Source organism: Bos indicus x Bos taurus, chromosome 28 (genome assembly GCF_003369695.1).
Source record: "Bos indicus x Bos taurus breed Angus x Brahman F1 hybrid chromosome 28, Bos_hybrid_MaternalHap_v2.0, whole genome shotgun sequence".
NCBI classification, from domain to species: domain Eukaryota; kingdom Metazoa; phylum Chordata; class Mammalia; order Artiodactyla; family Bovidae; genus Bos; species Bos indicus x Bos taurus.
In genome coordinates, this window is record NC_040103.1 from 29,164,405 (window position 1) to 29,192,247 (window position 27,843).

The 27,843-nt window shown below is 38.0% G+C and overlaps 2 protein-coding genes and 1 pseudogene across 5 annotated transcripts in view; 1 reads left to right on the forward strand and 2 right to left on the reverse strand.

Annotated features, from left to right (window-relative positions):
* Nucleotides 1–288: 288 nt before the first annotated feature.
* NUDT13 (nudix hydrolase 13) lies at nucleotides 289–18,452 on the forward strand. 2 transcript variants are annotated; one of them, XM_027530691.1, is made up of 9 exons: nucleotides 290–401; nucleotides 5,859–5,950; nucleotides 9,193–9,332; nucleotides 10,841–10,975; nucleotides 11,963–12,069; nucleotides 13,560–13,685; nucleotides 13,802–13,913; nucleotides 14,965–15,119; nucleotides 16,220–18,452. In XM_027530691.1, exons 2-9 carry the CDS (start codon nucleotides 5,868–5,870, stop codon nucleotides 16,418–16,420), a joined length of 1,059 nt encoding a protein of 352 aa, XP_027386492.1. In that variant the 5' UTR covers nucleotides 290–401; nucleotides 5,859–5,867; the 3' UTR covers nucleotides 16,421–18,452. The 2 variants fall into 2 exon arrangements, with proteins under 2 accessions (XP_027386493.1, XP_027386492.1); XM_027530692.1 differs by lacking the exon at nucleotides 9,193–9,332 and having other exon boundaries at nucleotides 289–401.
* Nucleotides 18,453–18,642: 190 nt separating this feature from the next.
* Nucleotides 18,643–27,843, reverse strand: part of ECD (ecdysoneless cell cycle regulator) — a 28,742-nt gene continuing 19,541 nt past the window's right edge. For both annotated transcript variants that reach the window (XM_027530683.1, XM_027530682.1), the window contains exons 10-14: nucleotides 24,163–24,269; nucleotides 23,846–24,029; nucleotides 21,295–21,362; nucleotides 19,540–19,754; nucleotides 18,643–18,932 (exon numbers count right to left, since the gene is read on the reverse strand). In XM_027530683.1, the coding sequence (XP_027386484.1) occupies nucleotides 18,702–18,932; nucleotides 19,540–19,754; nucleotides 21,295–21,362; nucleotides 23,846–24,029; nucleotides 24,163–24,269 (805 nt within the window). In that variant the 3' untranslated portion in view covers nucleotides 18,643–18,701. The remainder of the gene's footprint in view (nucleotides 18,933–19,539; nucleotides 19,755–21,294; nucleotides 21,363–23,845; nucleotides 24,030–24,162; nucleotides 24,270–27,843) is intronic.
* On the reverse strand, nucleotides 21,369–23,839 carry LOC113885378 (annotated as a pseudogene). Its single transcript, XR_003509192.1, has one exon. The product of XR_003509192.1 is annotated as a tRNA (guanine(10)-N2)-methyltransferase homolog pseudogene (transcript).

Below are 27,843 nucleotides of genomic sequence, written 5' to 3' on the forward strand. Positions count from 1 at the left end.
TTTCACGGATCTAATGCTAGAATTACCAGAGTAGTCCTCCTGGTAATGAATTTAGATCATAGAAGATCATGCTTTTGACCACCATGGTTGACTATGTAGTTTGAGGGCATAGCAGCATGCCTGGGGATTGAACTACAATTCCCAGAATGCATCCTAAGAGGATTCTGGGAAGTGTGGCAGAAGCATGCTTTTGACAATCATGGTTAATTTTGGAGAGCTTAGCAAGCAGGCATGAGGATTGAACTACATTTCCCAGAGTGCATCTCAAGGAGCATTCTGGGAAGTGTGTCAAAGGCAGCAATCATTCTTTGAGGAAAGAGTCCAACTTCCCTGGAAGACTTGGAGTTCCCTGGTTGTTCGGATTCTTGAGGCCTAGGAAGGCACCCCTAAGAGAATTCAGAGTAAGTACAGTGGACGAGAAACATATTCAGATTCTAAGTGGAAGAAAGATTTTATGAAGAGACTGAACCAGAACTTGAAAAAAGCTCTCTGTCAGATTCTCTTCCTTCTTGCAGAAACCACAGTTATGCATCATAAATTATTGGAGCTATCAGATTAACTCCAGCTAATAATTTTCTGATACTTTTTTGGAGAGTCGTTTAAAAATGGAATTTGTTAACTTGTCTGCATTGTCTGAATTATTTTGAATTAAGGGAGGAACATTTATTTTTTAGAAAGCCAACCACATAGCTGGTCACTGAGAGCTTGAAATGGGTTTCCCAGTGGCTCCTCCATTCTCTATGTTTCCCATCCCACTGAGGTCCACAATCATCAAAAGTCAGACTCCCTGAAAAAGACTCTCTCAAACACTACTGAACCTGGCCTCTTCTTAGTAGAAGTAATCACAGAGATTAGAGGTGGACTTTTTTGTCATGCTATAGTGCTTTCTAAATGAATCTTTCATCTGTTAAGATGAACAGGATGAGAAGCATATATGAATCCTTTATTATAGGAGGTTCAGAGAAATTGTTCCGCTTAAGGGCCTTGCCTCATCATTATTTAATAGTTTTTAGTCAAAATAATATTAACTTTTATCTGTATCAGTCTTTTTAAAAAGTTACTTTTAAAAGTACTTTTTAAAAATTATACTTCTTAAAAACTTAAATAGTCCATGAATGTTGGAAGGTGCTTCCTCATGTATTTTTCATCAAAACATGACCTTTGGAGCCAGATAGCTCTGAGTTTTCATCTATTGCTTTCTAGACTGTATCTCAGATTGGTTAACCTCTCAAAGTTTTACCTTCCTCTCTTATAAAATGGAATAAATTCACTTTTTCATTCAGTATATTGTGTTTTTTCTGTGATAGGGACTATACTAGATGCTGTAGATAGGGAGATGCAGTCCCAGCCCTTAAGGATTTTATAGTCTATTAGAGCTGAGAATTAGGTATGTCAAAATCTGACATAGTAATAATACACTTTAGATCTCTTTTCTCCCTTTCCTTCCCCTGTGAAAAATGAGGCAGAAACCAAGCTCCCCAACAAGTTAGGTGACAACTCCAGGTCACAAATTCAGTCAGTGGGAGAGCCAGGAAAAAGTTTGAGTCTCTCCAGTCCAAGTCTTACTGCCCTGTCCCTTTCTTGCTTTGGAGGAGACATGCATTTGCACTGTAAACAAAACAGAAGGCAGGCCTGAGCTTGTCATCTAAAGTAAAATAAGGGTGCTAATATTTTCTTCTAAGACTAATTGTGTGAATAGTGCATTTTTATCTCCAGTGCGTGATTTGGCATAAAGTATAATAATAGTTGCCAATTCAAACAAACTATCCTGTTCCTAATGGGGCAATTGAGCAACTGGATGTGTTTCATATGCAGCATATTTTCTAGCTGTAGACCACTATGTTTACCAAATGTGAGCCCTTGGGTCAATACATTTTGAATAATACATCACACCAAAGACCCCAAAAGTGGAAATCATAAACCATTTCAGAAAAGCAGTAGGAAAATTTTTCCTGCATTAGATTTATAAATAATATAGGGCCATCAGAAATTTTATTTTTATCCAAAAAGTAATTTCACATAGCTTCTTGACTGTTAAGAGTCTTTGTGTGTGTGTGCTGAGCTTCAGTTTGAATGACAATTTCCCGGAGAAAAGCAGTACACCAGTGGTTCCTACAATGCATTTCAGTGGTCATATTATGGAAAATGCTGTAAATATCCTATAATATTTTAAAAATTAGAATGGGCAAAAGTAGAGTAAAGGCACAATAAATAACTAAGCACAGGAAATCAAACTGACACTTTACAAAAGGGGAGCTAGTATTATTAAATCTGAAAACACTTTGAATCTCAATAGTGATCAATGAAATATAATATAAAAGTTCTTTTTTTTTTTTTAACCAGATGCTATCAAACTTTGTAAGTGTAGCAATGTAGAACCATATGATTTTAAAACAAAGTTTGGCCCAGTAGTTCTATGTTGGAGACCTTACCTTAAAGAAGTAATCAGAAAATATCAGCACAGAGGTATTTAGTAGTTTTTTATTTCTGGTAATTTAAAATCAGAGCCACCTAATGTCTAAAATTAGGGGAATATATAGCAAGTAAGGATGGAAGTCTGCTTGGTGTAATACTACGCAGCCAAAAATAAATAGATAAAACTTACAGAAAAAGATGGAAACCTGCTTATGACATGTTTCATGAAAGCAAATTGAAAAAATGTTTACTGATTACAAATATGTAAAGGTCATATGTGCAAAAGACTAGTATATAAATTATATTAATGTGGTGATAATATGGGTGCTCTCACAATTCTGTTTTCTGTATGTCCTGTAATACAATTGTATTAATTTGCTAATTTAAATTATATATTTGAAAGAGGAAAATACAATTAAAGTTGAATTTAAAGGAAATAATTTTCTCTGTTTAAATAGTCTACACTGCTTTATAAAAAGGAGCCGTTTAGAAAAGGTATTAGACTTAATCTTTACTAGATTTATGACTATACCAATGAAGGTACAATTCTCAGTTAAATTATGTCTTCCTCTTGATTATCAATTCTTTTTAAAAACTACATGAGGAACTTTACTATGTCTTTTACCAGCTCTGAGATCATTAACTTATGAGTCAGCAGGCCATGTAAATCCACAGTAGGCTAAGGTGAATTTAGTAAGCATTACATTTAGGCAAAACATCAGGCAGCAAAGCACAGTGGGCCACACAGATTAGCCGGTAGTCATAACTACAAACAGCTCTTACAGTATCACCAGAGGAATTCAAAGAACTCACCGAAGAAATTCCCCATGACTCTCAGGGAATGTGATGGAGTGCTACTGGGAACAGTGGCCTGTAGAAAGCTTCACAGTGAAGTTAATCCTGGGAATGTACAAGAAATATGAACACATGGTTAAAAGACTCTTGTAAGTGCAGAAATGTAAAAAGTAAAAATTATGAGTACCCTTTTTAATCCCTATCTCCATATCACTCTCTCAAATTAGTCACCATTAATAGCTTGGCATGTGGATTTCTAGTCATTTTTAAAATAAAAAAATACATATCTAATTAATTCTACTGGCCTGTATATGTATATATCCTTTTCTTTACAAATTAATTAGATAATGCTAAACCAACCAACTACTCTTTGCTTTTCTTAATAATATATTCTGAATATCTTTCTCTGTTACTACATATGTTTTGTTGTACTGTTATCTTCTTATCTGTTTGTTTTTACAGCTCTGTTATTCCATTTTATCATAATTTTCAATTAACATCTTGTATGTATCCTTTTCTTCCTAGGATAAATTCTTAAAAGTGGAATTGCAGGGGAAGGGTGCTTACTGTTACCATTTAATAGATATTTCAAAATTTCCCTCTAAAAATATCATATCAATAACATTCTCAGAGTTGGACTTGAGATAGGAATATTAACTTTAAATTCATTTCCTCCAGGATATCACACCAGTCTTTGGGTTATTAAAATAGAGACTATACTTTTAATATTCTCCTGGAATACTTTGTAGCCCACATATCACAATCTGCCTTCTGTGAAAGCTATATATTTGCTTTCTCTCTCCTGCAAGAGTGCCTTGAGGGCAGGATTTTTATCCTGTACATTATTGTGTCCCCTCAGAAAGCTTGCATAAAGTCAGTACTCAATAAATATTTTGTTGAATGTTGCTTACTAAATATAGTTTACCCTTACATTATAGATTATAGGCAAAGCTGTCCAAGGATTAGTCATCAGTGATTCATAATTATGCAACTGAGAAGTAGGCCTAAATTTTAGACATTCCTTGGTGGTTTAGTGTCAAAACTTGCTTCCCTTGGGCACAGTTAAAAGGGTGTTCAGATAAATTTTAAAAATAAATAAATAAATAAAAGGGTGTTTGGTTATTTAACTATACTGATTTTCTTATTTCTTCTTTGACTTTTTTATTGCTAATGTGAACTGTAGTTTTCATGGAGAATAAAAGGCTTACTGATATACAGTTTAAAAGACGTCCCTTTCTGGAGAATAGATCCTTAAGATATAGAGTTATTTTTCCTCTCACAAAAAGACTAAAAAATAGGAAATATCTGAGATCCATGTGGGTTTGCATAGCTGCCTTTTGAAATATTTTCCTAATGCTTGTGATTTTATATTTTTCTTATCTACAGGATTCTTCTGCATTTTCAAAGGGACTTCATTTTTCACATATTCTGAGAAATTTGGCTACATTAGTCTGGAGACAATCCTAGGCTTACTTGGTCTATTAGTGTAATGCTACCTGCTGTAACCAACTTCAGAATTTCAGTGCCTTAATATAGTAGAAGCTTACGTCTTACTCTGGGGAGTCTTTGCTTGGTGGATGGCTTTTCTCCACGTAGTGATTCAGGGTGGAGAAGGCAATGGCACCCCATTTCAGTAATCTTGCCTGGAAAACCCCATGGGCAGAGGAGCCTGGTAGGCTGCAGTCCATGGGGTCGCTAAGAGTCAGACACGAATGAAGTGGCTTAGTGACTTCACTTTCACTTTTCACTTTCATGCATTGGAGAGGGAAATGGCAACCCACTCCAGTGTTCTTGCCTGGAGAATCCCAGGGATGGGGGAACCTGGTGGGCTGCCGTCTTTGGGGTCGCACAGAGTTGGACACGACTGAAGTGACTTAGCAGCAGCAGCAGTGATTCAGGGATCCAGGCTCCTCCATTTAATGGCTCTGCCATTTTGAAGTCATCCAAGCAGATGGGGAAAAGATGGAGAAGGCAAACCCATACTTAAGTGTGCCAGCCTAGAAGAGATACACATCACTTTCAGTAACATTATACTGTTTAGACCTAATTTTAATACCATCAAATAGGAGGAGAGAAATGTGGGCGTTGGCTTGGCAACTACCACCCAGCAAGAATTCCACATTATGAAAGGAGGACCCCAGGATTTTTAGTGGACAGTTATCTGTTTCTCACAACCTGTTAGCTAGGCAGAACAGGTTTTAATTTTGTAGATAGGAAAGAGGTACTGAAAAGTTGGGATTTTCCAGGTGGCGCAGTGTTAAAGAATCTATCTGCCAATGTGGGAGACACAGGAGACTTGGGTTCAATTCCTGGGTCAGGAAGATCCCCTGGAGTAGGAAATGGCAACCCATTTCAGTATTCTTGCCTGGGAACTTCCATGGAGAGAGGAGCTTGGCGGGCTATAGTCCATGCTCTCAAAGAGTCAGACATGACTGAGCAACTGAGCACACACACTGAAAAGTTGACATCCCACAGCTAGTTAGCAGTAGAGATATAATTTAGAAGCCAGATCATGACTTCTATTCAGTGTATCTTTTCTTAATATTAAAAAGTGATCCTTTTCTGGCTTAAAGTATAACCCTCTTGGTGATTCATTACTTCAAATTGCATGCTCTTTTTTTTTTCTTTTAATTCCTTTTTCTCCTAAGGACCTGACAATGTCCCTGTATTGTGGAACTGCTTGCAGAAGAAAAATTTTTTGGTGCTATAGGCTGCTGTCAACCTATGTCACTAAGACACGGTGAGTTTTGACCAAACTGAGCTCTGATTTTTCTATCTTTGGTCCATTAAAATTATAAAATATACATATCTCAAAATTCTATATTGGGGCTTAAGGATGTATGATTAAGATTTACATGTAAAGATGTTCAATGCAAATTATATATAATTAGAGAATTTCTAAATTTCCAATAATATCTAAAGTGTCTGACATACTTAAATATAAGTTCTTTTTTTAAGGTAATAATATAGTCTTTTCCACTATGGTACCTCTCATGCATAGAACCCTAGTATCTAGCACATAGTAGGCACTGAAATATTGTTGAATGGATGAATGAACAGTAAGGGACAAATTAAATTATGATACAGCTGTTATGATGGAATTAAAACTTTACTGAATAATAGTTCATTAATGTTGCTGAAAATAAGGTAGGTAACTCCATTCCCTGCATACTACACTTCCCAAACTCCTTCCCCCAGGAACAAACCTCAGTGAGAGGCAGTCTGGAAAAAAGTATCTACACCAGTACAGGAGGATGAAAAAGGACTTCTTTGTCATCAGTCTGAGCAAATGTAAAATCTGTGAATTTGAAATCACTAGCCTGCTGTCATACAATTTTGGGGTATAAATTTGCACCGTCTATGTGGTGTAGTTCCAAATCCCCAACCTATGAAAAGAATTTAAGTAGCATTTGTAGACCTGCAAAAGCAAATGTAAAACCCCTCTGGAGGGACACACTCACAACCAGAGCTTTTCATGTTGAAAGCTCTCCCATACATGAGCGCCCAGTCCAGAATTTAAAAGCACACAACCAAAATAAATAAATAAATAAAAAATAAAAGCACACAACCATGTAAAATCTTATACGAGCAAGAGTGAGAAAACAAAATTGCAATACTTGTTCTAGATATTGACATTTGAGTTATTTGCAGTTCTCAGGCTGAGACCCTGAGAATAATAATAGAATTACTGAATATTCAATCCCGGGTTTCGGCACCAAAAGAAAAAAAAAAAAAAAAGAATTACTGAATAGTCTAAAAACACGAGTGTTAAGGTGATTAAATATATTGAAAATGAATAATAATAATAAAAATAAAATTTTGTCAGTGAAGAATATGGTGTGAAAATGTTAATGTTTAAGAAAAAAAGCCTACAAATTAGTAGATGGAGTCTAAAAGTATTTATTGTACAATTTATTGTATATGTATAAATGGATAATATTAATACATAGTTTGGAGAATTCCAAGGGATAAACAGTGATCATCTCTGAGTGGTGAGATTCTCAATGATTTCCCTTTTTTAAAAAAATTGGTAACTGCATATTCTAATTTCAGTAGGATGACTATTTGTCAACTTTTATAACAAGAAAACAACAGTTGAAGTTTGTTAATCTTAGTGTGTTGTGGTTTCCATACTATTATACTTAAAAGGAGAAAATGCATTTTTAAGTGACTGATTATTGAGGCATAGTTGATTTATTATATGCTTCAGGTGTATAACACAATAATTCAAAATGTTTATAGATTAAATTCCATTTAAAGTTATTATAAAATGTTGGCTATATTCCCTGTGCTGTACAATATATCCTTATAGCTTATTTTTTATTGAAATACAGTTACTTTACAATGTTTCAGGTGTACAACAAGAAAATGCATTTCTAAAAAACGTGTTCCAATCAAGAAGAATATAAGTTTTTGGATCTGAGTCCCAGGTGCAACGAGACCCTGGGTTTAAGACCTTAACCTGGTTATTTTTGTAGATGTTTTGCTTTTTATGGTCATTAGGGCAAAGCATGGGTTGTACAACTCTTACTGCTTTTTTACAAAGGCACCAGTGTATGTTCTGTTGTTTATATTAATATTTGGTAATGTCTGAGTGCACCTGTCTCTCCTTTGACATACACTGAGTCTTTGTCCCAGGAGATTACAGTCACTCACAATAACTATAAAAATATCTTGAGTATTAAAATCTCAGGTTCCTTTTGTCTTCTGTTTACAAAGAGCTCATTGCAATCGCTTTTATCATACAGTCAAAAATAGGTTTCTAAAGATACCACCGGGCCCTGTTTATCATTTTGCTTTGTAGTTTCACGTGGAGCTAATGCTACTGATGTTACAAAAGCTCCCAGATTCCACAGAAAATATCTGTAAACTGTATTTCCCACTTTAAGCGACAAAATGTACTGTATACCTGAGAGTCTGTTTTAGGGATTTCAACAGTCAAAATCATTATGCTGGGAGTTCCCTGCTGGCTGAGTGGTTAGGCTCATGGGCTTATGCTGCTGTGGCCCAGGGTCAATCCCTGGCCGGGGAACTGACATCCTGCAAGCCATATGGCAGAGCCAAACAAACAAAAACAAAACAAAAATCATTATCCCTAAGGCCCCAGAAGGGGAGTCCACATTCAGCCCTCCCCAAACCACACAGACTTTGCCTGATTCCTGAGGCTCTTGAAAGGGTAGACTCAGGCCATCTTTAATGAAGGTATAGCACTTGCTCCATTCCTTTTCTTTTTTTTGAGAAACTAATTATAGGATGCTCTTTTTTCTACAGTTTAATTCTGGCTACTGAAAATATTACTTATTAAATAAATGTCAAATATGGCTTCACTTTCATCAGTGGTCCCTTTAGTAGAGATAAGGAGCTAATGGCATCCACTTGGGAGAATAGATGCTTGAAATAAGACTGCATTTAAGATAAATATTTTATTTTATCATCCCTAGGTTGAAAAGGGGTTTCTGAAGGTATATGTTTGCTCCTTGTCTGCAATAATAAAGTCTGCTCCCATCGCGAGCTTGATGTTTTATCACTGTACTTACTTTCCTTTCCCTCCATGGCATGTAAATTCTTGCCTCACAGCATATTGGCAGAGTACATTGAGGTTCAATTCAGTAAATATTTATTACTGTTGAAGTTCAAGTCAAATATTTATTGAATTGAGCCATTCAATATGCTAATTACTCAAGATCCATAACTAAAACAGACCCTGCCTGCCCTTAAGAAGATTTCAATCTTAGAGGAGACAGATAGATTAATAAATAGAACCATGTAAGTGCAGTCACAGAAGTATGGGTAAGGTATACAGTAGGACAGAGGGAATGATCTCCCAGAGTCATATCCTTTTTTAAAGCAATGTAGGATATAAATAAATAAAAAGAAATAACTGTGGTGGGAGAGCAATGCAGGGACATAATTCTCAAAGATGAATGTTGTACAGGAAACCACGTATAGTTTTGTAATGGTTTGATTATTTCCAAAACACAGGTATTTATGTGAACTGAAAGAAGATGATGATGCATGTAAAAAAGCCCAGCAGACAGGAGCATTTTACCTCTTTCATAACTTGGCTCCTTTGCTTCAGAAATCAGAACATCAATACCTGGCCCCCCAGCATAGCCTATTAGGTAAGCCCAAAGTAGACCAGCCTGTGGCCACTGAACAGAATTCAGTCCATGTTAAATCGCTGAGAAGAATCCTCCAACTTTGGAGTTCAGGTTTTTTCCAAATGCTTTGGCCAATTAATCATTTAGTATATACACGGAATTGCCCAGTTGGATATTTTCTGGTGATGGAATGGGCCTCCCAGTTGCTCAGTGGTCAAGAACCTGCCTACCAATGTAGGATATACAAGTTCGGTCCCTGGGTCAGAAAGATCCCCTGGAGGAGGGCATGGCAACCCACTTCAGTATTCTTGCCTGGAGAATCCCATGGCCAGAGGAGCCTCGCGGGCTACAGTCCATAGGGTCACGAAGAGTCAGACATGACTGAAGAGACTTAGCATGTGCGCACAAACTGTTTAAGATGTGCATCATGACTTAATTTCTCCTTAGAAGGGTCAAAGCTAAACGTGAATTAACTTGCTTTGAGATATAATAAGTTTTACATAAATATATAATTTACATATAATTACATATTATATAATTATTGATATATTAATAAGTACATATCATATAATGTGCTTTTAAGGTATATAACTAGAGATATCTAAGCCTTTAGGAATTGGCATTCAAGATGCTACCTTTCAGTTTTACATGATGTCACTACATGTCGTCGTTTCGTCGCTGAGTTTTGGCCAACTCTTTTGCAACCCCATGGATTGTAGCTCACCAGGCTCCTGTGTCCGCAGGATTTGCCAGGCAAGAATACTGGAGTGGGTTGCCGTTTCATTCTCCAGGGGATCTTCCCGATCCAGGGATCAAACCCGCATCGCCTACATTGCAGGCAGGTTCTTTACCACTTGTACCACCTGGGAAGCCCTGTGTCACGATATGCCAACTTCTAAACACATTGCCAGGGCCGGATTATGCACTGCATATGTTGGAATACTTTGCTAGTTTCTGGCAGTACATAAGTATATGAGGATGTTTATCAGAAGGTACTAAACATTATTTGGAGATTAGCAATGCAATCTTGTATTATGAACAAATAAATATGAATCCTTCATGCACAGAACAGATTTTATCCCAATATAGCACTTGTCTTTACAGACCAGGATCTCAGATGAGGAGTCTACCCTGGCCCATAAAAGCAGCATAATCTGGAGATGAAATTGTAGAACTGCTTTGGTCTACCATTTTAAGTATGACACTTTTTTTTTTCAGTGCTTTAGTAAGTTAACTATGATGTGTCTTTAAAACTAGGGGATATGCCCCTTTCATGATATAATCATAGAGTAATACAGGATTACACAGAAAGAATTCCTTTAAATTCTTCAGATTGCTGATGGAGGCCAACGGAGGTTAAGTGAGTAGGTCATAATTACACAGCTAATTAGCATGCAGGCAGTGGCTGGGAGCCAGGTGTGCCTACTTCAAGTTGAAGTAGATGGTTTCTAATAAGTCTAGTATGGCTCCTGTGGCTTAATTAAAACCCTGTGTTTTTTTTTCCCCCTTTCTCCTTTTGTATTTCTTAGAGTTGGAAAGGCTCCTGAGTAAGTTTGGACAAGACTCACAAATACTAGAAGATTCCGTGCTAATTGGATGCTCAGAAGAGCAAGAAGCATGGTTTGCTCTGGATCTAGGTCTAAATAGCTCTTCTTCCATAAATGGTACATAACATTATTCCTAATGGACACTTCCCAGTGGTTCTTAGGCTTTGGGACTCCACATGATAAAATTTCAAAGAACATGTTAAGAATACAAAACAACCTCAGTTTTTAAGTTGTTGTTCAGTCGCTAAGTCGTGTCTGACTCTTTGCGACTCTCCTGTGACTGCAACACGCCAGGCTTCCCTGTCCTTCACTGTATCCGGGAGTTTGCTCAGACTCATGTCCACTGAGTCGGTGAAGCCATCCAATCATAAGCACTTAAGTAAGAACATTAAAAAATACTACCATCTACTATCATCATTACATAAAGGATATTTTTTAATGCTTTCTTTCTCAACTCTATGGTGGTACACAGATGTTTATGATATTATTCTGTCTACCTTCATGTATTTTATATATCTTAAGAAGAAAGAAATGTTTTAAAATTCATGACATTATTATTTGTCTTATCAATATAGGTGAATAAACACATTACCCTGGAGTAGCTCTGAGTCTTCAGACTTGCATTTGCGAACTGGTTTACTAGAGCTTGTGGCCCTTATCAAGCCTTCTGTCTCCATTTTAGGGCATCAGCTGTGAATACAATGATGCTGGAATGAGGTTTAGATAGGGGCTCAAAGGTCCATTTTCATCTTTTTTCCAGGGATAGTGTGTGGCTAGTGCAAATGTCCTTATTGCCGCAAAGAGGATCTTGGGAAACACTATGCTCTAATGTTTCCCAAATCTGCCTGAATATAAGAATCTCCTGGTGCTTGTTAAAAAAAAAAAAAAAAAGATTTCTGGGCCTCACTCATCTGCTATTCAGAATCTCCAGGTAGGGGCTTGAGAACTTGAATATTTTTTTATTCTTCCTAGTTGAGTGGCTAGTCGAGTGGCAAACTCATTAGGTGAGTTTGGGAAACACTCTTCTAACAAGATATACTAGAGAGGGTACCCGAGGTAAAGTCTGACGTTTGTTTCATTTCATTCTCTTTTCTAATATTTTAGCTTCCTTACAGAAAGCTGAAATAGAGACAGCCCTCCAGGGGTCTTTCATTAAGCTGACAAAGGCTCTCTTTGAGCTGAATGTGAAGGATGCCTCCTTGCTGTCCACGGTAAATTGATTTCTTGGTTCTGTAGGAAATTTAGTGAATTAGTGTATATGGGGGGAGAAGGCAATGGCACCCCACTCCAGTACTCTTGCCTGGAAAATCCCATGGACGGAGGAGCCTGGTAGGCTGCAGTCCATGGGGTCACTGAGGGTCGGACGTGACTGAGTGATTTCACTTTGACTTTTCACTTTCATGCCTTGGAGAAGGAAATGGCAACCCACTCCAGTGTTCTTGCCTGGAGAATCCCAGGGACAGGGGAGCCTGGTGGGCTGCTGTCTCTGGGGTCGCACAGAGTCGGACACGACTGAAGCGACGCAGCAGCAGCAGTGTATAAGGGAAAGATTTGATTTATTTTTTGCAGATCATAGACTTTGGAGAAAGGACACTGTGTTTCTTCTTCTTTTACCCTGTTTTTGTCAGTACCATTTTCTCCTAAGTGTGTATAGATCTATGGCACTATGATCTATAGGCCTTATAAACATTTTTAATGACCCACAGCATGACATACATATGGTGAGAAGTTACTCTACACTGCCCTAATGACTTTTTCTCCACCTTTGGATTTCACTTGCCGAAATGGCTTTTGACTGTCCATTTAATTGGGCTTCCCAGGTGGCACTAGTGATAAAGAGCCCAGCTACTCATGCAGGAGAATGAGAGACTCAGGCTCGGTCCCTGGGTCAGGAAGATTCCCCTGGCAGAGGGCATGGCAACCCACTCAAATTGCCTGGAGAATCCCATGAACAGAGGAGCCTGGCAGGCTATGGTCCCTAGGGTTGCAAAGAGACAGACACGTCGGCAGTGACTTAGCATAGCACAGTACAGCACAGTGGATTAATACTGTTGTGTCAGTTTCAGTAGTACAACAAAGGGATTCAGACATATATATATACACATATCTATTCTTTTTCAAATTCTTTTCCCAGTTCAGTTGTTATATAATATTGGATTGTCCGTTTAAGTTAAAGAGCTATCTCTAAACATTTTTTATTTGCAAAAAAATTCCAGACTTTTTGGGGAGTACATATTGAGGTGTTTTGTTGCTGTTGTTGTTCAGTCACTCAGTCGTGTCCAACTCTTTGCGACCCCATGGACTGTAGCCCGCCTGGCTCTTCTGTCCATTCTTCTCAGAATCATGTAATTCTCCAGGTAAGAATACTGGAGTTGGTTGCCATTTAATTATATAGGAAATGTTTTCTTTTTAAGCTGTGTAATAAGTACACGGGTGTTTATTCTGACACTTTAAAAAAATAATTCATAATACATTTAAAATATGCTTTTTTTAAAAAAAATTCATACTTAAAATGATAGAGGAATATGTTCAGAGAATTTCCTTTATTTTAAAGTTCAAATAATTAATAACCATTTAAAGTAGGTGAGCTGGAAAGGGAATGGCAGTCCCTTTGAGTTGCTCTAAATATTAGCCCCAGCACCATTACAGATGAGACCCACATTCCCTCCAAACGGTACCAAGTCCATCTTTGTATTCCTAGGCGCAGGCTCTTCTCCGTTGGCATGATGCTCATCAGTTCTGCAGCAGAAGTGGGCAGCCCACCAAGAAGAATGTGTCTGGCAGCAAGCGTGTGTGCCCTTCCAATAACATCATCTATTATCCACAGGTAAGCCTTGCTTTAAAAGGACAATAATCCGGCCAAAAGGCTTTCCTTAGTTACCCATTACGTGGTTTCATTAACGGGCCCTAAAGCCCTGCTAAGTTTCCGTCCCCTTTCCCTAGGTGGCACCTGTGGTAATCACTCTGGTGTCGGATGGAACTCGATGCCTGCTTGTCCGCCAGAGTTCCTTTCCCAAGGGAATGTATTCTGCCTTGGCAGGTTTTTGTGATATAGGTAAGGAATTTAGGCATATACAGATAACACTGAAGGAAATGAAAGCTTATCAATTATATATATATATATATATATATATATATATATATATGTATATTTTTTTTTTGGCTGCACTGGGTCTCCGTTGCTGTACTCCGGCTTTTTCTAGTTGTGGTGGACGGGCTTCTCATTGAGGTGGCTTCTCTTGTTGCAGAACAGGACTCTAGGCCACACGGGCTCAGCAGTTGTGGCGGGTGGGCTCGGGAGTTGCAGCTTGCAGGCTCGAGAGCCCGGGCTTAGTAGTTGTGGCACTTAGTTGCCCCGCAGCGTGTCGAATCTTCTCAAACCAGGGACTGAACCTGTGTCCCCTGCATTGGCAGATGGATTCTCAACCACTGGACCACCAGGAATGTTCAATAGTTACGTATTTTCTTATTGCCAGAGTACTTGGAATCTCAAGCACATTTTCTGTTATATCAAGGAAACTACCTTCTGGCACTATAATTTTCCAATATTTTATAGGCAAATTTTCAAATATAAGCATAATTGGAAGATTTATACTGTCAACACCCATATACTCACCACCTAAATTTGATAATTACTATGCTTATTTTATCACAAATCTGTTCATTCTTCCATCCATCCATTAATCCATTTTATTTTCTGATGCATAGATTGCAGACATTAATATACTTCCTCCTAAATATTTCAGCATACATATTAATATTCTATTAACTTAAATTTAATATTTATTTACAGGCTGTTTTTTTTCTCAGCCCATTGCAGTAAAATCGGCAAATGCTGATATGTGGCATTTGAATTTTATTAAAAAGCTGAGGACAGCAGTAGCCTTTCGGACTCTTATTTTGTGTAACGAACATAGCAGGTTCAAGAACTGGCAGTTCGATACCCAACTCCAGATTTGATTCCTAGTGTAAAGACTCAGAGATTTAGGCCTTTCCCAAGAGTATTTCCTTGACTTTGAAGTCATTTTTATGCTCCTTTTGAAAATGGGCATCTGCATCACCCTTCCTGATACAGGGCTATCCTGAATTAATCTGAGTACTTATAGGTGAAAGTCTGGAAGAGACTGTCCGGAGAGAAATTGCAGAAGAGGTGGGATTGGAGGTGGACAGACTGCATTACTCTGCATCCCAGCATTGGCCCTTTCCTAACAGCACACTCATGATTGCTTGTCATGCAACCGTGAAACCAGGGCAGACAGAGGTAAGTTCTGGTGCTCTCCTTACGACATATCCTTTGCCTCATCCAAGCTGGCCCACAGTTACCCACTAAGCACCTGCCTTGTCCAGCACTGTCTAGATTATACAAAGATGTGTAAAATAGGATTTATGCCTTTAAGGAATTTACAATCTTATAAGCAAATTCATCATAAAAATTAGGAATGTCAACATGAGCACCATTCTTCCTTGTATATATATCTCAATCATGAGACAACTTACCTTTCGTCATCAGGAAATTAACAATGTTTTACACTGAGTAGGCACACAATAAATATATAAAAGTTAAATGACTAATTTCAGAATTGGTCTTATAGTTCAAGTCAGTCAGGATGTTGGGGACTAATAATATAAAATCACAGGAACTTCTGACTGAAAGGGACTTAGATGTTGTCTTATCCAACCTCATCTTGCTCTTTCATAAGTCTTAACAGATTGTGTTGTGTTCCCTCTTTGCTGAATTCTGCCTATTGTGTCCTTTGGTTTCTATACAATAATATCTAACCTATCTCAGTTTCTGTAATAAACTGTGGATGCAGTTTGCATTATTTTGCTTCCTGCAAGGAGGATACTGTGCTTTTGACTATCATTAACACTTACCTTTTAAAGAAGAGTAACACTTTTATGTTTCCTTTTTAGTTATATAATCATTTAGGCACAAAAGGAAACAGTATTATTCATAACTTACATTCAGTGTTAACCACTTTTTTTTTTGGCTGCACTGCATGGCTCGCAGGATCTTAGTTTCCCGACCAAGGATTGAACTGGGGACACGACAGTGAAAGCACAAAGTCCTAACCACTAGACTGTTAGGAAACCCCCAACCCACTCTTAATACTTTGCTATTTGAACTTCCACGATTTTTTTTCATGCGTGTGTGTGTTTTAATATCTAAAAAATATACTTAACTCTCTTCCCTTAATTATGGTTATTTTGCTTCTGGACATTATCTAGAATCATCTCCCAGTGAATAAATCCAGATACCATCTTCTAAGATTGCTCAGTTCTGGAACATCTTCTCACCCTTGGCCATTGTACTCTAAGTAGCTTCTAACTTTATATCCTATTTTCCCTTATGCCTTTCAGCTCCAGGTGAACTTGAGAGAACTAGAAGCAGCTGCCTGGTTCAGTCGTGATGAGGTGGCCACAGTCCTGAGGAGAAACAACCCATCTAATCAACAACAGAGTGGGGCTGTCCCATTCTGGTTGCCCCCCAAGTTAGCCATTGCCCACCAACTGATAAAGGAGTGGGTGGAAAAACCGACCTGTTCTCCCCTGCCTGCTTAGCTCAGATCAGGCCACCTGAACAGATAACTCCCTCCTCACGATCTAAGAGGGGCACATCAGAGAACAACTGATGAACAGGAGGTGACAAAGCCCATCCCAGGCCAACCTCGCAAGGCAGAACAGATGGTGAGCCTACAGCAGGACACATCTGTCAGTGTTAACAGAGTTCCTAACCACAGGCAATCAAAAATGCCAAACCCAATCAGATAACAAAAGTCAAAGCAAAAGTTGAACAGTTTGGATCCAGGCCCGTGTTCACTCATTTGCTTCTCCGGAAGCAAACATCTTCTGGCATGTGGCTTATCAATGCTGGATTTACACTAACTGCCAAAATGTGCCTGGTATAGTTTCAGTTCAAATTTTATCTTAGTATTAAAAATATATGGCAGACCTCAACTCAGTTACTTTTTATGTTCACAGAATTTTAAAAAGTAGCACAACATTTTTGAATTTGCATAGAGGTAATTATTTTATATAGAGTAGTTAAATAAAAGTCGTATTTCCTTAAGTTCTTCATCCCAGGAAAGCAGGAATTAAGGTCTTCCTCAAGGTGCTCTGTAATAAATCAGATACAGTGATGTTCTGCTGAGGTAACTGCATGCCACTGGGGCTCAAGTGGGTAAGTCAATTTTTTGCTGTTACTTGCTCAGTTTGCGAGCCAGGGAAAAGAGTATCCCTTGCTATGCCTGTTTTCCTAAACTTAAAGTAACTTCAACAAAATGACCAGTGAAGATGAACCATTTCTTGCGTTTTACGGGATAAACTAAATTTAGGATTTCTCGTCATTCACATATGCCATTCTGTACCTTATCACAGGAGAAAAGCACTGATCTGGAGGAAATGAAATACATTTCTGGCCTCTGTTCAGATGTATTTTTCTATCTTATGAACTGAGGAAACTGTAGAAAGCGAGAATTGACGGTGGGAGGGAGGGAACTATTAGTGTGAAGTCTGTGTAATGACTAAAGCAGTGTTGGGAAGAAATGCTGTTAGAAGTCTGTTTGAGAAGAACAGCTGAGGCAAGAGTCGTATGTTCAGGTACTTTAGGCAACTAACTAGTGATTAAAGACACTAGTGCCAGAGACCCTAAGATGATTCACACACCCAAGTCCCACAGGACTAAGTAAAACAGACTCTAGAACTAGAGAGGATGAAGCCCTGAATTTCCTTTTGAGGCTGGGATCAATACTCTCACCACTGCCAGCACACCATCACTGCTTTGGGAAAATCAAACTGCTGTCATCGGGAAATGCTGAGGGATAATACGTGATGGGACTTGATTGTCCTGTTGAGATTGGCAGCTTGCCCTGACCTGGGCTGAACCCGGCACACAGAAGGGAAAAAACACTCTAGAAAGAGAGGTCCTGAGATTTCTTCATATCTTGCAGCTAGAAGAAAACAGTTCAGGGTCCGTGAGTAGTACCGCCTCCCAATGTTTTCTCTCTCTATGTGGGTGTGTTTGTGACCACATGTGTACATACCCCCAATCTGAAAATACTGATAGAAAGAGGAGTGTACAGAATTCCTGGTTATGAGTTTCTCAACTTACCACGAAGTAACTGTTTACTTTTGGATTAACGTGTTGTTTTGGAAAAGAAAAAATCAGAGTAGTTAATAGGAGGAGCTGCACATTGAACTTTGTTTCCCAGGAGTGACTGGAAAGAGTGCTTTGCTTCTTAGAATTCCAAGGATAACTGAGAGCAGAGGCAAAAGAGGGCAGGGTGGGCTGGGGTCCTAAAAAATGGCAGATAAATAAAAGAAACTTTGGTACAGGGCTTACCTGACTGGAGAATATTTTTGTGGCACTGAATCATGAAGGTGCTAAGAATAAAAAGAACCTGATGGGTCCTTGAAGAAGAATAGCAAAAACAGGTAGAACATTCAATTATTTGACACCAGAGGGAGACTGACTCAAGGTCGTTCCTGGTAACTGGAATAAAAAGCAGCTCATTCATTTCTTATGTTTGCCAGTCTACCTTCCTACCTCTACCCAGTATTTAATCCCGAATAAAGATAAACTTAATGTTCCAAACATAGAGTGTGTAAGTCTTATCTCAAGGGCTTGATTCTCTTTCTTCTGCTGATTTCAAAACCTTGTATGCACCCCAGAGTTGAGATCACAAAAGACTTGTGCAAAGAGGGCAACCTTTGGGGCTCACAGAGAAGTTAACCTATGAACTTGAAGAAAACATTTTTACTAGATGAGTAATCAAAACTAGAAATGAGCACAGTCAGACTCAATATTTATTCAAGAAGAAAAAAGAGAGGCTAGGTTGGCTGGCTAATCCTTCGTTGGCTTACTTGTGGGTCTGTGATCAGCGTTGTCAGGCAGCTGCACACCCATGCTTTGTAAAAGGTTGGAAGCAGGTCCTGCCAGGCCAGCTTGGGAACTATAGGACTCTAATATGTTGGAAACCAGGTTCAAGTCTACATCCACTGGCGTCATAACAGATCCTCCTGTGCCAGAATCTTCTTCCTCTGGATTGTCATTGGTAGTCTGGGATAGAGGTTCCTTGTTCATGGAAGGAAAAGAAAGTCAGACTAGGTTGGATGGTAGTTACAATAAAAAGCAACAACGTAAAGTTGAGTTACATATTAGAAAGGAAATTCCATTCTTGACAGAAAATGAAGTCTAATAATAAACTATGTAATTTAACAAACATTAAAATCTGGTTCCAAAGATTATAGCATACTTCTTCCTAGGAAAAGTTTCTACAAATTAAATGGATTCCTTCCCAATTTTGAAATAGCCCAAGGGAGATAACCAGAGGTAAGGAGATACATTTATAGCTTGCCTAAGAGTTTTAAAAGAAATAAACAGGAAAAAATGAATGGTTAAAAATAAATAAATAAAACAGAATCTGAAATTTTCTCTAAGTGAAAGAAGCTAGATTTCTTTCCTACCCACATGTAACACACAATAAGCAGTATAATTAAGCTTATGTTTAAGAAAATAATCTTTCATCCAACCAGAGTTAGGAAAAAATTAACCTTATTCAAATCAAAAGATCAAATTCAAATCACAAAAAATTACCACAAATGCAAAAGAAAAACTAAGATAAAATAGTTTTAGCTGTCCTTTGTACTAGACTCAAAAGGGAAAGAGTTTGAACATATACCATTTGCTTCTGGGTGGTGAAACTTTTGGCAATGCTGGTATGTGCTAGTTCCCGGTCCATCTGGGCCATGTATGACTTGAGATCATCCAGAGTCCCTTTTACAGATGCTTCTTCTCCAGCCTCCTGTGTTTCAAGATCCACGTCATCATCGCTGTCTAAACATTCAGAGTCTTCCTCATCCAGATCATCAGAGTCTGATTCATGGGACTTTGAACCTACACAGACCCCAACACAGAAACAGTCACTTGGTACATTTTTTTGGCATGACTATACTAAATTCTTTTGAGATCAAAAGAATTAGAATATTCTTTGGAAAAATAAAAGGTGAATATACATAGTCAAAGTACTTCAGAAAAATCCCCTCCAGAAAATGATACTGCTGGCAGACATTTGCAGAAAAGTACACAGGCTGAGCTGAAAGATTTTTTTTTTTTAGGTGAATTCAATTGATTAAAAATTTTTACTTAAGCAATTTTAAAACTACATAATACATGAATACATTCTGATGTAAACATTCAAGTTATATAGAGTTATTGTCTCACATTTCATTCTCTTTCCAGAGTTAAACATCTTTTAACAATTCAGTGGGTACCCAGACCTTCATTTATGTAATTCTGTTTGTGTCTGTATGTGTATACAAAATATTTTTTACATAGATACATTGAACTATGGTTTGTTTTTCTATTTATTTATATATCTTGGAGGTCCTTTGCTGTCAAAACACATAAATGGACCTCATTCTTCACTAAGGCTCTATTATACTTCATGAAATGAATGTACTATGATTTTTTTGGTGGGGGGTAAAACTGTACTATAACCCAGTTTTTGCTACTACAATGTTGCAATCACCACCTTAGCACACACAGCTTTTTCATGAGGTAAATTCCTGGAAGTGAAATAGCAAAGTCAAAGGTTATGAACATTCTGGATACCAAACTGCCTTGAGAAAAGACAACTTACACCTCCACCTCCACAGCTGGACAGTGCTCCTTTCTCCCACACTTGAGGAAACTGATTATTACCAACCTTTAAAATTTTTCCTAATATGATGGGCCAAAAAAATAATTCTTACTTTTATTGTATACTTACTTGTTTACTAGAAAGAGTTAACTATTTTCAAATATTTATTGATTATATTTATTCTTCAAGACACTGCCTGTTTATATCCTTTGTTGATTTTTTCTTAATTGGGCTATTTGTTTTTTTTTATTTTAGTAGTATATAAGTGCTGTTGTGCTTAGTCGCTCAGTTGTGTCCGACTCTTTTCGACCCCATCGACTGTAGCCGGCCAGGCTCCTCTGTCCATGGGGATTCTCCAAGCAAGAATACTGGAGTGGGTGGCCATGCCCTCCTCCAGGACACCTTCCCAACCCAGGGATCGAACCCAGTCTCCTGCATTGCAGGCGGATTCTTCACTGTCTGAGCCACCAGGGAAGCCCAGTATATAAGTGCAGGATGTTTAAAAGAGAAAAAAAAAGAACAATGTAATATTCGAGCCCATGTAAAACCCTATCTAAACACACAGCATTCATTCACTCAACAAAGATTTAATGAGCAGCAACTACTATGCCGGGCACTAAGCAAGGCATCTTCTGCAAAATTAGTTGGTAGGGCAATAATTAATAGTTGAAAGCAACTCAAAATCACATGCACACACACAAAACAAAATACAAATGAGATCCAATGCTCCAAAGTTCTAGCAATCTCTATATAACTTACAGTTGCAAAATCAAAATCAACATCACTGTAACTCACCTAAAATCTTATCAAAATAATTAAGAAAAGAATCTGCATCAAAAGTGATTGGAGCCTCAGAAGGTTCTCTGTAAGATTAAAGGAAAAAGACAATTTATCCCAAACAAAACTCCTTGAAACTTTGTCTAAATTGGTGCCGTTCTTAGGCACACTACCAGAGATATACTTTCAAAGGAGGCAGAGCAAGGAAAATTGTAGTTTAAATTTTAAAAACCATTAGGCTTACTGATCTTGTAGGGCAATAGAAATGGGAAAGATACAAGAAATAAAAGTAAAAATTGCACTTTGATTATGCACATTTTTAACTTATGCTGATTTAGGGATCTGCCAACCTACCACCTCCCATAAGATATATCTAGCATTAGCAAAAGAAGCTATTTATCCAAATTCATTTAAATAAAGTCTATCTTTTTAAGAACCAAACCTTTAAACATAAAAAAGATCAAACCTTCCCTATCCCTGCTGTCTTAAAGAGAGAATACTGAACATAAATTTTAATCTTATGAGGCTAATGAGCATCAACACTAATAAAGATGTATTTGGCTGGGCAAGGAACAATTCCATCTACCTTTTTCCCCCTATTACTTGCCAAATGTAACACCTCTTGTTCTCTGTTATTATTTCTTCCTCTGATAAACACTTTCATCCTCCTCTTTTTTGTAGCATTTACTTTATTATATAAAGTTATTTAAAACAGTACATTTTCTTTATTATACATGAAAATTCACAAACAGATGTCTTTTCTATCAAATCCTTATTCTTTCTCCATTGTCAAAAATCTTAATTTTTCATTCCTGCTAGATTTTTCTTCCTTGGTAATTCTTTTTGTTACCCCGCTGAAATATTTCTCATGGAAGGAATTATGACCTTGGTATAGCAGAAAATGATCACTCAGCAAATGTGAATACTGGTCCCAGTTCTCAAATTCCTTCACCTTTTCCATGTTATCAAGCACCTTGATGTGTGACTGGAAAGCTTCTGCTTGCAGTTGCTGATGAGTTTCAAGCAGAGGTGCCAGGGTACCATCTGCTCAGTGTATACTGGTAACCAATAGACGAGTCTTCCACCTAATACGAGGGTCTCTGCTGAGAACTTTAACAGGTCAAAAAACATATCACACAGATAACTCAAAGAAACAGGAACGTGGCTTTCTGGACATTTCCTATTCCCTTTGGTACTTCCTTCTGTGAACCTGTTCTTGTAGATTCTCTAATACCATATGGAGGATCAGTCATGATTGCATCAAAATAAGTACCCTTCTTCCAGGAAGGTTTAGAAACCAGGACATCAAGGTAATACTTCTCTAAACCATACTGATGAAGATTTGCCCTAAACCAAACTGATGAAGATGTTTTCATCCGGTCCTCTCCATTTCCGGTTTTTCCTACTAGCCTTTCCCAAGCCATGAACAGTATTGCAGTCTACGCCTGTCCCATATACGTACGCACCAAAATGAGCAGAAGCGATCAAAAGGCCACCTGGTCCAACAGATGGATCAAATACAGTATCCTTTTTTTTCACTTTTCCATGGTTGGCCATGATGAATGATAAACCAGCATCCATGCTTGTATTTCAAATAGTGTCTCTTTTTGACACTGTATGACTCAATAAGCTCTCTGTGTTCATCTGCAATCCATCTCCCAAAATAAATATTATGTGGATTCTCAGGGATGTGGTTTGGGTCCAAACCATAATCCTCCAAAATAGAGAATATATGTTGTGGCTTCTTTAAATTCACTTTCCCTTCAGACGACAGAAATTGAAGTGCATCTATTCATCTGACTTTTTCTTCTTGTGTCAAGGTTTTATTAAATGTGTGAATCTTTATTTTATATGTAGAATCTGAATGCAGAAATAGAACCATCTTCTCAACAGGGTAGCTTTTAAGAGAACTTTCAGCTCCTCCGGACACTTTCCATGACCCCATAGTTCAAGTACAGACTTGGCACACACAGAAAAATTAAGTTTCTGGCAATATCTTCAAAGGGAATGCTAAGAATCCAAAAAGGAGACTTTCCATAAGTTTCCTGACTACTGGTGAACTAATCTCCAAAAAATGAAAGCAAAGACTTTATCTCCGGAAGGCGGAACTCCAGGTGTTCCTGTGCCATGAGCAGAAGATAACCTGTTCAAGGTACCCGGCAGCGCTTATCCTCCTCTTTCGAGTGTGAAGCTTCCAATCTACTTGAGGGTACAAGATCAGATGTCTGATCCTGATGAGAGCTAGATGTTAAAAGTCCATAATATTCTGAGTAAAAGCCTAAAAAGTAAAGAATATGGTTGCCCTCCACAGCTCTGGGGCAGTGGCCTTTAGATCTGAGTGATCTCTGTGGCTTACTTCACGGATCATAATCAGGTTATCAGAAATTTGACTCCAGATAAGTAAGCTATCATAGTACTAGGTACCAAAAGAGGAAGACAAAGTATTGAAAATCATTTACTGAAAAAAAAAAAAATTAAAGAAAAGAAAAAACATAGAACTGGCAATGATTGGATGATGCCAACATAGAACCTCTAACTATTTAGATAATTACACTTTAACAGAAATTACCGAGGCACCTCTGCTCCTTTGTGGGTTGAGACTTTGGATATGAAAGCTTTCATGCTCTCTGAGACTTGAGTTAAGTCATAGTTCTCCTCCTGCCCCTTGGAAATGGGCTCTGGCTCTTTTTTGCCAGCAGCTTCCTGCAGCAGCTGGTCCAGCTGATCTGGTGAGAGATCTAACCACCGTTCATCTGAAAAAGAAGTGTGACACTGCCATACTATACTCACATGACACAGGTGTACTCTCAGTGAAGTACCCTCTGAGACTTGGTGGGATGTTTTACTTCTTTCTAACTCCGTGCTCTATCCTGGCCCATCACTTACCATCTTCTGGGGGAAGATAAGCTTCTTCTTTCTTAAGCTCTTCTATATCAAATGGTATTGTCTGCAATAACGTTAAGATTTCTTCACCTGGGCTCATAGCATGAGAGCTATAAAAAAATCAAAGACATGGGTATTTAATGAGAACTTAGAATAATAACCACAAAAACAGAGTATTTTAAAGTTGGAAAGGATTATCTAGTTTAATTTGTTTTGAAACATTTGTTCAAGATACTGAATCCTTCCTCTCAAAATTTCACCAGGAACTCAAAATATAAAAAGAGCTCAAAGAAAAACTGCTCTGAGGAGTTCTCTGGGGGTCCAGTGGTTAGGGCTTGGTTCTTTCACAGCCATGACCCCGGTTCAATTCCTGATTAGAGAATGAGGATCCCACAGCCTCACAGCACAGCCAAACCAACAAAAAGTCCAAAAAGTAAAGAAAAGAGAAACTGCTTTGCAAAAAAAGAAACCATCAACAAAATGAAAAGACAACCTAAAGAACGGGAGAAAATATTCACTAACCATATATATGATATGGGGTTAATAGTCAAAATATATAAAAGAACTCATTAATAGCTAAAAAACCCCAAGTTATCTGATTCAAAAATGGGCAGAGAAAATGAATAGACATTTTTCCAAAGAAGATACACAAATGCCAAGAAAAGGTGCTCAATATCAACTAGTCATCAGGGAAATGCAAATAAAAATCACAGAGAGATATTGCCTCACACCTGTCAGAATATTTATCATTAAAAAGAAAAGAGAGATCAAGCATTGGCAAGAATGTGGAGAAAAGGGAACCCTTGGGCACTGTTGGTGGGAATGCAAATTGGTACCACCACTATGGAACACAGTAGGGAGGTTTCTCAAAAATTAAAAATAGAGCTACCATACGACTTAGCAATCCCACTTCTGGGTATTTATCCAAAGGAAATGAAAACAAAATCTCAAAGAGATGTCAGCATCCCCGTGTTCACTGCAGTGTTATTCACAGTTAGCCAAGACTGGAAACAACCTATGTGTCACAAACAGATAACTGGATAAAGATGTGGTGTAGATGGATGAATGGATAGACAGATAAATTCAGAGAGACAGAGATATACATGGGCTTCCCAGGTGGCACTAGTGGTAAAGAGCTTGTCTGCCAATGCAGGAGATGTAAGAGATGCAGGTTCAGTCCCTGGGTCAGGAAGATCCCCTGGAGGAAGGCACAGCAACCCACTCCAGTATTCTTGCCTGGAGAATCCCATGGACAGAGGAGCCTGGCAGGCTACAGTCCACGGGATCACACAGAGCTGGACACGACTGAAGCAATTTAGCACACACACATTGGAGAGATATATATATACTGGATATACACTGGAATGTATATATCTACACACACTGGAATGTAATGGAATATTATTTAGCCATGAGAGAGAAAGTAAACCTTGTCATTTGCAACAACATGGATGCACTTTGAAGGCATTATGCTGAATGGAATAAGCTAGATAGAGAAAGTTAAATACTGCATGATATCACTTATATGTGGAATCTAAAAAAAAAAGAAAGTCAACCTCATGGAAATGGAGAATAAAAATGGTTGCCAGTGACTAAGGGGTGATGGAAATAAGCACAAAAATCCTGGAAAAAGGATTCAAACTTTCAGCTGTAAAGTAAATACAGTCATAGGATCTAATGTGAAACATGGTTACTATAGTTGATAACACTACTGTGTAAATGAAATCTTCTAAGAGAGTAAATATTAAATGTTCTCATATACACACAAAATATAAATATGTGAGGTGAAGAATCTGTTAATTAACTAGGTGGTGGGACTCTTTTTCATAATGTATAGGTATATCAAATCACCTAAGTGTCTTACAGTTTTGTCAATTATACCTCAGTCAAACTAAAAAGAACCCTGAAAGATTGCTTTGACTGAAATGGAGGCTGGAGGCTCAGAGACCTGCTCATCTTGCCTTCCCCTTTGCTCTGCAGCAGGCTCCATGGAACACCATCATGAAGCTGCTGATTTAGTGTAACTCTTTCAATTTATATATATCATATTATGAGGAAATGAAAACCCAGAAAAAAGTATGCACAAAAATAAATCTATCATGTATTAAATGCTAGGCTAGCACTTCAAATACATTTTCTTATTTACTATTACAATTACTATTACAAGGAGGTAATAATCCTGTATTACAAAGGAGAAACTCAGAGCCCAGTGAGTTTCTACAACTTAAGGTCATTGAGTTGGACAGAGCAAAGGCTTGAAATCAAGTCTTCTGATACTATTTTGTGCTCCTCTTACTATAAACTGATAGGGAAATACACACAGAGATGATTTATATGACAAGTGAGCTATTTTATGATGGTGATGTGATTTGTTATATAAGTTTATGGAACTCTGTCTTAACTATTTATAATGGAACAAACCAAGTTATATAATGGACTTGCATAAATTTAATAAACATTTGCATACCTTGCTGAATCATGCGGGTAACAGGGAATTATCCCTACTCTGTAATATGCAAATATTGCAGAGAAAAGAAATATACACAAATAATTATGATAAAAACATATAAAGACACACAGAAATACCAAATGGTTCAAAGAATCATAGGAAAAGGTAATTACATTCACTGGGTGGAGACAGAGAAATTAAAAAAAAAAGAGCTAATGGAAGAAGCTGAGGTAGCCCTTAAAGAATCAAGAGGATTTTGATAGAGAAGCTAGGTAAGGGGAAAAACGAGCATTTGTATAGAGGTGGGGAGTGAGGAACATGTTCAGAGAGAGCAAACGGGTTCAGTTTGGCTTAAGGGTGAAATCTGAGGCTGAACAGATGGACTGACGAGTACAACGAGGCTAAAAAGGCTAAGTTTAGACTCAGTGAAGTAAGGAGTGAGTGATCACTGATGGCTTCTTTGTTATTTTTAATTTTTGCTTTATGAGATTAAAATAATATAGATAAGTCAAAAAGGTAATATAGCCTTACCACCCAGAATTAAAATACTGCTAATATTTACCTCTAGTCTAAATATATGATTACATTGATAAATTTAACATAAAAACCAAACTAGTAATATATGTGCTGGTGGTGTTCAGTCGTGTCCAACTCTTTGTGACCCCACGGACTGCAGCTTGCCAGGCTCCTCTGTTCACAGAATTTTCCAGGCAAGAATATTGGAATGGGTTGCCACTTTCTCCTCCTCCAGGGGATCTTCCCAACCCAGAGATCTAATCTGTATCTCCTGCAATGGCAGGTGAATTCTTTAAGCACGTACTTTAAAAAATATATGATAGATAAAGTTAGTATTCCCTTTGATGATCAACACTATCAGTTCCAGTCTGTTTCTCTGCTGCCCAAAAGTGACAGCTCTCACGAGAACCTTCCTGGGCCACTGAAGTGAGTGAGTAAGAGAACACTGAGTGTTCTCTTCTGAGTGAGTAAGAGAACACTGTTTTCTTTACCAGACATGTTATTCCCTTGATACCATTCCCTCAGTATCACCTGTCTGCCTCAATCCCTGACATTCTTAGATCTCATTTGAAAGAAAACCTCCTCGGAAAGGTCTCCCTGGTCAACCTTCCTAGAAGAGCAGCCCTTACATCTCTCTCCCCAAACACTGCCTTTTCTTCAAAGTACTACTTACCATCTGTCATCATACAATGGTTTATTGTCTTTCTCCTACACTAGTA

Excerpts from the sequence above, each read along its gene's own strand:
- NUDT13 (XM_027530691.1), top strand. The coding sequence starts at position 5,868 with ATGTCCCTGTATTGTGGAACTGCTTGCAGAAGAAAAATTTTTTGGTGC. Across the intron at positions 5,951-9,192 it reads ACCTATGTCACTAAGACACG|GTATTTATGTGAACTGAAAG; the intron begins GTGAGTTTTGAC and ends TCCAAAACACAG. Across the intron at positions 10,976-11,962 it reads TAGCTCTTCTTCCATAAATG|CTTCCTTACAGAAAGCTGAA; the intron begins GTACATAACATT and ends CTAATATTTTAG.